The sequence below is a fragment of the Penaeus japonicus genome, unplaced genomic scaffold (assembly GCF_977035675.1).
Source record: "Penaeus japonicus unplaced genomic scaffold, GWHDUDI00000001_assembly GWHDUDI00000021, whole genome shotgun sequence".
In the NCBI taxonomy this organism is placed as follows: domain Eukaryota; kingdom Metazoa; phylum Arthropoda; class Malacostraca; order Decapoda; family Penaeidae; genus Penaeus; species Penaeus japonicus.
This window is the reverse complement of record NW_028234423.1, coordinates 19,635,301-19,645,300: the sequence shown is the minus strand read 5'-3', so window position 1 is coordinate 19,645,300 and position 10,000 is coordinate 19,635,301. Positions and strand designations below refer to the sequence as shown.

At 39.8% G+C, this 10,000-nt stretch overlaps 1 protein-coding gene across 7 annotated transcripts in view; it reads left to right on the top strand.

The window, feature by feature from the left end:
• Positions 1-10,000, top strand: part of Pli (E3 ubiquitin-protein ligase pellino) — a 100,342-nt gene that overhangs the window by 85,044 nt on the left and 5,298 nt on the right. For all 7 annotated transcript variants that reach the window (XM_043025926.2, XM_043025958.2, XM_043025933.2 and 4 more), the window contains 6 exons: positions 233-346; positions 547-735; positions 922-1,020; positions 1,315-1,530; positions 7,156-7,271; positions 7,453-10,000. The exon at positions 7,453-10,000 is cut by the window's right edge and continues 5,298 nt beyond it. In XM_043025926.2, the coding sequence (XP_042881860.1) occupies positions 233-346; positions 547-735; positions 922-1,020; positions 1,315-1,530; positions 7,156-7,271; positions 7,453-7,579 (861 nt within the window). In that variant the 3' untranslated portion in view covers positions 7,580-10,000. The remainder of the gene's footprint in view (positions 1-232; positions 347-546; positions 736-921; positions 1,021-1,314; positions 1,531-7,155; positions 7,272-7,452) is intronic.

The following is a 10,000-nucleotide window of genomic DNA, read 5'->3' as shown; positions in this document are numbered from 1 at the left end:
ATTATATCAATAATTTATCTATAGTGGTAATATTTCTTATAAATCTTCTGTACTACTTTTTATCTTCTAATGTGCTGACTATTGCATATTGCATATTTCAATAACTTTCTGTTGGTGTTTATGATTGATCTGTATTTTAACCCTTTCTATTGTTAATTTCATACTTTTTCATTTTGGTATGCTGGTTAATAAATAAGGAACACTTCCCTAAAAAAAGATCTACTTTTTTCAGGTGACGCAGAGTACAATAAGCAGATTTGCGTGTCGTATAATTGCTCACAGAACAACTCGCACCACTCAGGTTTATGCTGCCGGCTTCGATTCGTCGAGAAACATATTTCTGGGGGTGAATTCCTTTTCTTTTATGTTTCTATATGCATTATAATATTGACGTTGAAAGTGCTTATGAATTGGCAGACTCCACACATGATTACTACATAATCATTCATGCTTTTAGAATAGACACCCAGTTATATCACACAATTAGACACCGCCAATGTGCAGCACAAAAACAGCACATCTTACTAAACCTTATTTGTCTACCAGGAAAAAGCGACAAAATGGCAGAACAACGGAGAGATTGATGGCCTGACAACTAATGGAGTCCTAATCATGCATCCGCCAAGTCAATTCTGTGGAGGAGAGGCCAAGCCAGGCATCTGGAGGGAGGTGTCAGTAGGGGGAGGTGTTTATGCATTAAGAGAATCACGGTCTGCCCCACAGAAAGGCATTAAGGTGTGTTATTTGTTATCCTCTTCATCGTCATCACCATCAGTCATCGGTTGTCAGTTGTCATTTGTCATCAGCAGTCATCAATCAGTCATCATCTACCCTCACTACTACCACCTTATAAAAAATTATGTTTATTATATTTTTAGTTTTCTGAAGGTCTGAGAATAAAAATCCATATTATTTTTCCAGATTGATGAAGAAACAAATGTTTTACAAGACGGCACGTTGATAGACTTGTGTGGAGCTACGTTACTATGGAGGTCGGCAGAGGGTTTAGGAAAGTCTCCCGTAAGTTGTCTTGGCCATATGAGTAATATGGGAATAGTAGTAGTAGTAGTTATATAATATTTTGTCAAATCAACTTCTATCATGATTATTGTTATTGTGCCTTAAACCATAAGTTAATTTAGTTTTGGAGATTCACCATGGGATTTATTAATCCTTATTGATGTAATCCTTCATAGATATATGATAGATAAAGAAGAATATTTGTGATCATTAAAATTTTCATCATTGTAACTACAAGTGAATCATAATTTTAAGGAGACCAATGATTCAAACATAACTTTGCCTAATTTCCAGACGAAACGACACCTAGAACAGATGGTGGACGAGCTCAATGCAGGTCGTCCGCAGTGCCCTGTAGGACTCAATACCTTAGTCATACCCAGAAAGGCTACCCTCACAAGCACGGAAAAGCAGCCTGTAGTGTATCTGAACTGTGGCCATGTGCAGGGTTTACATGAGTGGGGTCATGAGAAGGACTCGAATTCCCACACTTGCCCTATGTGTCTTAAGGTAAATTCAATCAGTGTGTATTTGTGTGTGCAGGTCCTTCTATTGTTGTCCCAGGTGTCCCTCGTTGGGCATGCTGGGGAATGTTTGTGCGTCAGGATGTTATATCCCCCTCTCCAGGTGCATTGAAGTTGCATTGATACCCAACAAGCTAGAGGGTAGATGTTATACCTGGTCTGGTATAGTATTGTTATTCTTGTTGTGTTGTATGAAAAAGCTGCAGCTGAACTTGCAGTGACCAAAGATACGAAACCTGTGAATGAAATGAACCATTATATTCTTCAGTGTGCCATGAAGAGAAAGTGTTATTATGTTGTGTTTCTCTAGCGAACAAAATTGAAGTTTCCATGTGATGAAACAGTATCCAGCTTCAAGTATTGGGTGTTTTCAAGGAACTTCTTTCAAATTGCACTCATCTGTTGTGTTGCAGATACTTAGAAAACCTGTGAAGCTACATTTTTGTGTTGAATTTGCAATTATATAATGTAATCCAATATTTCATGTGAATAAGATTGTTAATTATGAACTGCAAAATAATTTGCCTGGTGAAGACAAGTTGAAAAATAAACAGTGCATTCAGTGCAGACATTGTGGAAATCTGTTTTAACCCATTCTAGAGGGTGATAGATTTGTTTGACTGGTCCCCAAGATGGGCACAAGTGCCACCTGCGATGCAACCCTGAGCAAGGGAGCTTCACCGAACATATTGCACCCCTTTGTGCTGTCTTTCATTTACTGTATGATATAATACTAAAGCTTTATTTGAGTATTTTACTATGTTGGGAGACTTATTTGTGCCACCTGGCAGTTTTTATCACAGTTGTAGACTAAAATTGTAGTATAGGATCCTTATCAGCTCATTTTATTCTTTATACTCATTGTGATAGAAGCACTACAGTTTTAAAGGAGAGAAAAAAGCAACCTAATTCTTTCCACAAACGTGTACTTTTGTAAACAAATTCAAGAGAAATATTGACTTCTAACGAAAATAAACAGAGAAGGGGAAGAGAAGGAGAAGAAGAAGAAGAAGAAGAAGAAGAAGAAGAAGAAGAAGAAGAAGAAGAAGAAGAAGAAGAAGAAGAAGAAGAAGAAGAAGAAGAAGAAGAAGAAGAAGAAGAAGAAGAAGAAGAAGAAGAAGAAGAAGAAGAAGAAGAAGAAGAAGAAGAAGAAGAAGAAGAAGAAGAAGAAGAAGAAGAAGAAGAAGAAGAAGAAGAAGAAGAAGAAGAAGAAGAAGAAGAAGAAGAAGGAGAAGAAGAAGAAGAAGAAGAAGAAGAAGAAGAAGAAGAAGAAGAAGAAGAAGAAGAAGAAGAAGAAGAAGAAGAAGAAGAAGAAGAAGAAGAAGAAGAAGAAGAAGAAGAAGAAGAAGAAGAAGAAGAAGAAGAAGAAGAAGAAGAAGAAGAAGAAGAAGAAGAAGAAGAAGAAGAAGAAGAAGAAGAAGAAGAAGAAGAAGAAGAAGAAGAAGAAGAAGAAGAAGAAGAAGAAGAAGAAGAAGAAGAAGAAGAAGAAGAAGAAGAAGAAGAAGAAGAAGAAGAAGAAGAAGAAGAAGAAGAAGAAGAAGAAGAAGAAGAAGAAGAAGAAGAAGAAGAAGAAGAAGAAGAAGAAGAAGAAGAAGAAGAAGAAGAAGAAGAAGAAGAAGAAGAAGAAGAAGAAGAAGAAGAAGAAGAAGAAGAAGAAGAAGAAGAAGAAGAAGAAGAAGAAGAAGAAGAAGAAGAAGAAGAAGAAGAAGAAGAAGAAGAAGAAGAAGAAGAAGAAGAAGAAGAAGAAGAAGAAGAAGAAGAAGAAGAAGAAGAAGAAGAAGAAGAAGAAGAAGAAGAAGAAGAAGAAGAAGAAGAAGAAGAAGAAGAAGAAGAAGAAGAAGAAGAAGAAGAAGAAGAAGAAGAAGAAGAAGAAGAAGAAGAAGAAGAAGAAGAAGAAGAAGAAGAAGAAGAAGAAGAAGAAGAAGAAGAAGAAGAAGAAGAAGAAGAAGAAGAAGAAGAAGAAGAAGAAGAAGAAGAAGAAGAAGAAGAAGAAGAAGAAGAAGAAGAAGAAGAAGAAGAAGAAGAAGAAGAAGAAGAAGAAGAAGAAGAAGAAGAAGAAGAAGAAGAAGAAGAAGAAGAAGAAGAAGAAGAAGAAGAAGAAGAAGAAGAAGAAGAAGAAGAAGAAGAAGAAGAAGAAGAAGAAGAAGAAGAAGAAGAAGAAGAAGAAGAAGAAGAAGAAGAAGAAGAAGAAGAAGAAGAAGAAGAAGAAGAAGAAGAAGAAGAAGAAGAAGAAGAAGAAGAAGAAGAAGAAGAAGAAGAAGAAGAAGAAGAAGAAGAAGAAGAAGAAGAAGAAGAAGAAGAAGAAGAAGAAGAAGAAGAAGAAGAAGAAGAAGAAGAAGAAGAAGAAGAAGAAGAAGAAGAAGAAGAAGAAGAAGAAGAAGAAGAAGAAGAAGAAGAAGAAGAAGAAGAAGAAGAAGAAGAAGAAGAAGAAGAAGAAGAAGAAGAAGAAGAAGAAGAAGAAGAAGAAGAAGAAGAAGAAGAAGAAGAAGAAGAAGAAGAAGAAGAAGAAGAAGAAGAAGAAGAAGAAGAAGAAGAAGAAGAAGAAGAAGAAGAAGAAGAAGAAGAAGAAGAAGAAGAAGAAGAAGAAGAAGAAGAAGAAGAAGAAGAAGAAGAAGAAGAAGAAGAAGAAGAAGAAGAAGAAGAAGAAGAAGAAGAAGAAGAAGAAGAAGAAGAAGAAGAAGAAGAAGAAGAAGAAGAAGAAGAAGAAGAAGAAGAAGAAGAAGAAGAAGAAGAAGAAGAAGAAGAAGAAGAAGAAGAAGAAGAAGAAGAAGAAGAAGAAGAAGAAGAAGAAGAAGAAGAAGAAGAAGAAGAAGAAGAAGAAGAAGAAGAAGAAGAAGAAGAAGAAGAAGAAGAAGAAGAAGAAGAAGAAGGAGACGAAGAAGAAGATGAAGAAGGAGAAGAAGAAGGAGACGAAGAAAAAGAAGGAGAGACGTAGAAGTAGACGTAGAAGCCGTAGAAGGAGAAGAGGAAGAGGAAGCGGACGAGGGAGAAGGTGGAAGCAGAGGAACGCTAGGAAGAGAAGAAAAAGAGGAGAGGAGAAGGAGAAGACGAGGCAGGAATAAGAGAGAAGACGCGCGAGGAAGAGGGGGAGAGAACGAGGACGAAGCAACGAGGAGGAGGAAGAAGAAGTCGACGTCGAAGAGGACGAGGGGGAGTGGAAGCCAAAGAAGAGTGATAGAGAAGAAACAGAAGGAGAAGGAGAAGAATAAAGATACGAAGAAGGAGACGAAGGGGGAGAAGAAGAAGAAGGAGAAGACGAAGAAGCAGAAGAGGGAGAAGAAGAGGCAAGAAGAAAAAAGAGGCGGAAGACGAAGAAGAAGGAAGACGAAGAAGAAGAAGACGAAGCAGAGAAGCAGAAGAAGACGGGGAGAAGACGAAGGTAGGGAGAAGAAGAGGAAGAGGGAGAAGAAGAGGAAGAGGGAAATGAAGAGGAAGAGGGAGAAGGAAGAGGAAGAAAAGGGGCAGAAGAGGAAAGAGGCGGAAGAAGAGGAAGAGGGAGATAGAAGAGGAAGAGGGAGAATAGAGGACGAGGGCGAAGAAGAGGAAGAGGGCGAAGAAGACGGAAGAGGGAGAAGCAGAGGAAGAGGGGAGAGAGGAACGAGGGAGAAGAAGAAGAAGAAGAGGAAGGAAGAAGAAGCCGAGGGGAAGGGAGGCGACGACGAAGAGCAGACAGAAAGAAGAAGAAGAGAAGGGACGAGGGGCGAAGAAGAGGAAGAAGGAGAAAAGGAAGAGGAAGACGAAGAAGAAGAAGGGGAAGGAGGCGAAGACGACGAAGAAGAAGAAAGGACGCAAGAAGAAGAAGGGGAAGAGTGAGAGGAAGAGGAAGAAAAATAAGAGGAGGAAGAGAGAGAAGAAGAAGAAGAAGGAGAAGGAGGAGACGAAGACGAGAAGAAAGACGAAGACGAAGAAGAAGAAGACGAAGAACGAAGAAGAAAAGAAGGAAGACGAAGGGAAGAAGGAGCCGAGGGAGAAGGAGAAGACGGAAGAAGAAGGAGAAGAAGGAAAGAAGGACAGGAGACGGAGGAGGAGAAGGAGGAGGAAGGAGGAGGAGGAGGCGAGGAGGGGAGGCGGAGGCGGAGGAGGGAGGATGAGGAGGGGAGGAGTGAGGAGGGAGGAGGAGGAGGAGGAGGAGGAGGAGGAGGAGGAGGAGGAGGTAGGAGGAGGCGGAGGAGGAGGTAGGAGGAGGTAGAGGAGGAGGCGGAGGAGGAGGGAGGGAGAGGAGGTAGGAGGAGGCGGAGAAGAAGTGAAGAAGAAGGCGGAGTAGGAGAAGAGAGTAGAGAGGGATGGAGGAGCAGGCGAAGGAGAAGGAGAAGGAAGGAGGAGAGGAAGAAGGAGACGGAGTGAGAGGGAAGAAGAAGACGAAGAATCAGAAAAAAGACGAAGAAGGAGAAGAGAAGAAGAAGCAAGAAAGAAGAAGCAGAAGAGAGACGACAGAAGAGGTAGAAGAAGAAGAAGTCGAGGTAGAAGTCGAAGTCAGCAGACGGAAGACGGCACAGGACGAAGTGGAAGAAAAAGAGACGAAGTGAAGTAGAAGCTAGAAGTAGAAGTAGAAGTAGAGGAAAAGAGGAAGAGGGAAGACGTGGACGAAAAAGACAAGAGCGAAGAGGAAGAAAATAGAAGGCGAGAAGAGGAAGAAGCAGAGGCAAGAGGGAGAAGAAGCGGAAGAGGGAGAAGAGAGGACGAGGGAGAAGAAGAGAAAGAGGAAGACGAGGAGGAAGACGAAGAAGAAGAAGACGAAGAAGGAAGAAACGAAGGGGAAGGAGGAGAAGGCGAAGGAGAAGGAGGAGGCGGAGTAAGCCAGGAGAGGAGAAGGGCGACGAAGGAGGCACGAGAAGGAGCGGAGAAGGAGGAGGAGGAGAGGGCGAAGAAGGAGGAGGAAGGAGGAGATGGAGAAGAAGGAGGAGGAACAGGAGGAGACGGAGAAGGCGGAGACGCGGAGGAGAATGAGAGGGGAGGATTAGACAGGGAGACGACGGCAGAAGGGCAGAAGGAGAACGCAAGGAGAAGAAGGGACGATGAAGCTGAAGATGCCGCTGACAGCTGCAGCAGTAGAAGCTGACGAGGACAGAATGTGGAAGAAAAGGAAGAAGGACGAAGAAGAAAAGGAGGAGAAGAAGCAGGACAGAAGAGAAGAGAAGAAGCAGAAGAAGAAGACGAAGATACGCACGCAGAAGAGGAAGAGGTCCCACAAGCAGTGCCGGACGCATTAAGACAGGTCCTCCTCCTCCTCCTCCTCCTCCTCCTCCTCCTCCTCCTCCTCCTCCTCCTCCTCCTCCTCTCTTCCTCCTCCTCTCTTCCTCCTCCTCTCTTCCTCCTCCTCTCTTCCTCCTCCTCTCTTCCTCCTCCTCTCTTCCTCCTCCTCTCTTCCTCCTCCTCTCTTCCTCCTCCTCTCTTCCTCCTCCTCCTCTTCACACATGCACATTTATACATGCTTAAATACATGCATACCTCCTCTTCCTCCATCTTCCTCTTCATACTTTATATCTGTACCACTTACATACGCATACATGTACATGCACTCAAAGATACTTAAATGGATGCATACACACATACAGTATAGAGAAGATAGTGCTTTAATATTCCTGTTATTTTGACTTTCTTTATCTTGCAGGTTGGGCCAGTAGTCAAGTTATGTATGGGCATCGAGCCTGCCTTTTATGTTGACAGTGGCCCTCCGTCATTCTGCTTTAATCCTTGTGGACATATGGCCTCCGAAAAGACAGTTAGGTGAGTTGGCCAGTTCTTTATTTGTATTTGTATTCCTCATGGTATATGTATTATATTAATTTGATAATGGATGTTTTCTTTACTATATTATGTAAATGTACATCATTGTATTATATCAATTAAGAGTAAATTCTTTCTTTTAGAATTTAATTAATTATGGGTACTTTCCCCCCTTGAACAGGTATTGGGCTGCAGTACCTATTCCTCATGGGACCAATGGGTTTCATGCAGCTTGTCCATTTTGTGCTTCACCTTTAGAAGGTGACCCAGGCTTTGTCCGACTCATTTTTCAAGACAACTGCGACTGAATTCCCTCCTGGCATTACACACACACTATAGAGTTATCATTGGACAACCTTTGGAATCATATCATCACAATCCCACAGTTTGATATGCACGATGTCCTTTTTGTTGATCAGGTTTTAACAGGTGAAACTCAATTTGTCAAGACATATATATCGTTAGACTTGTTTTATGCAACTAGAATATATTGCTTGTTGAACTGTACAATAGTATGTAAAAGAAAAAGTAGAGTGAATCAAACCCACTGCTGGGAAGAGAGCGAGAGAGAACGAGAGAGAGAGAGAGGGATCTTGCATGATGTGTAAGTGGTTGACAAGACAAGGAAAACTGGCATATGAAAATGTCTCTTGGAAACTGAGACACAGTGACAGCTTGCCAACGCAGTACATACCAAGCATCACCTATGATGACCTCACTAGCCTCCGAACTGGGTGTCGATGTCATCTTTCAGTAAGTATTAATTCTGCCTACAGTGGAAACTTTCATGCTGCCGATCCTCATCCTCATGTGAATGAAAGTTCAGTAAGAAATTTCAGTGAAACACTGTGAGGAAAATGTGGAAAAAGACTTTGTTTGCATGTCAAAGAAGTGTCAATGGTAACAGGCATTGGTTCTGATGTGATGGTGTTTATACAGTTTTACATAATAGTCTCAACCATGGATATATCCCTTTTGACATTTATGCTATTATCCTAAAGAAAAGAAAGGTGTGTTATAAAACCATTCAATTATACTGTATATGTTGATGTATAAGATGAGTGGGTGTTTAAGAAGACCCGTAAAATTTCCATTTTAAATGTAGTTTTTAAACTGTAATTTGAAGTATGAAATGTGGAACTTAAGTTAAAAACTTAATTCCCCAGTAGTCATTTACCAACTCTCCCACTGACTTGTGGGAAAATGCTGTTTAACATCATAAATGCTTATGAAGTTATATTGATGATGTTTTTTTTACAGGAACTTGCATGTTGTTGAGTATAATTTTACCTTGTACTGAGATTGATTTGTTGATATTCTTACTGGTATGTTCAATTTTGTACTGCAGTATATTAAGATATGACGTTGATATAAAGTACACTGCAGGTTTTTCTATAATTTGTAAACTGTATCTGGACTGTTTTAATGGTACAGTCAGCTAATAATGGTGTGCTGTGCTTTTAAACAGTTGGATAACACATTTCAATTCATTTTGTATAACCTTAGTATTAATACAACCTCCCAAACTAGCCAGAAAGTTTTGGGAAAAAATATTGTGTGGTAGGACTACTGTGTCCCATTGCCATTGGTAATACTCAAAACAACAGATAGTTAAGGTTCAGATTTTATACTTTGTACACAAGATGACCCCTGATTTTGGGGTGATTGTTTTAAAGTTTAAATTCCATCGTATACACCGACATATACAGTATTTGAAATGCTGTCAGTGATGAAATGGTCCATATTTACTCTGTTTGAATCCTGTATTGCACTTGAAAACCTTGCCCACATCTTTGTAATGATTGATATCACCATTAGAAGTCAGAGGCAAAAAATATATTTAAATGAAATGTATTTCCACAAAAAGTAAAATATATTTGCATTGTTACAGCAAATAAAGGAAAAATACTCTAGTATTATTGTTTAGCCACCATCTTCATTGCTTAAAACTTTTCAACTTGTATGTCTGAAAAGCAGTGTTATTTTAAAGCATCCACACAAATCAGGCTTATATATCACCCTGCACAAAAAAAAGCTCAGCATTGCCACTTCTTTGCATGGTATAGGGAAAGCAAAACCTTTTTTTATTTCCAAAAAAATTAAGAAGGGAAAAAAAGGTAACATGCCTAATGTAGTGCCACTTCAACTTGCAGCAATAAATAATAGCTACTTGTAGAGAGAGCCACAGAAGTGCTTGCCATAGTTCTTCTTAATCAGCTGTTTCTATTTATTGCATACAGGGCTATGCAGCATTATGGCATGTATGTTATCAGCTTTATTCCATAGGGCACTTATCAATTACAAGGTATATTGTAAGACTGTGTTAATAAGGGACTTTTGAAATACCACCATTTTCTGATCTTGTTTAGTCGTCAGATACAAATGAAATGAGATTGAAAAGCCAGTATTGACTTTATTTCAGCTATTGAGCATTCCAGTTATGTAAAAAAAAATGTTTTTTTCTGTCAACTAGTACTTAAGTTTTACCACAGGAACTGAAGAAGATCTGAGAGAAGAAAGGGATATTTTGTAATGGACACATGGAGATAAATGAGGTAGAAAGGAAGTATACACACACACGCATGCACACACGCACACTAACACACACACACACACATACTCATACACATACACATACTCATACACATACACATACACATACACATACACATACACATACACACACATACATACATATATTTATGTATGTATATAGCTTTTTACCAGCT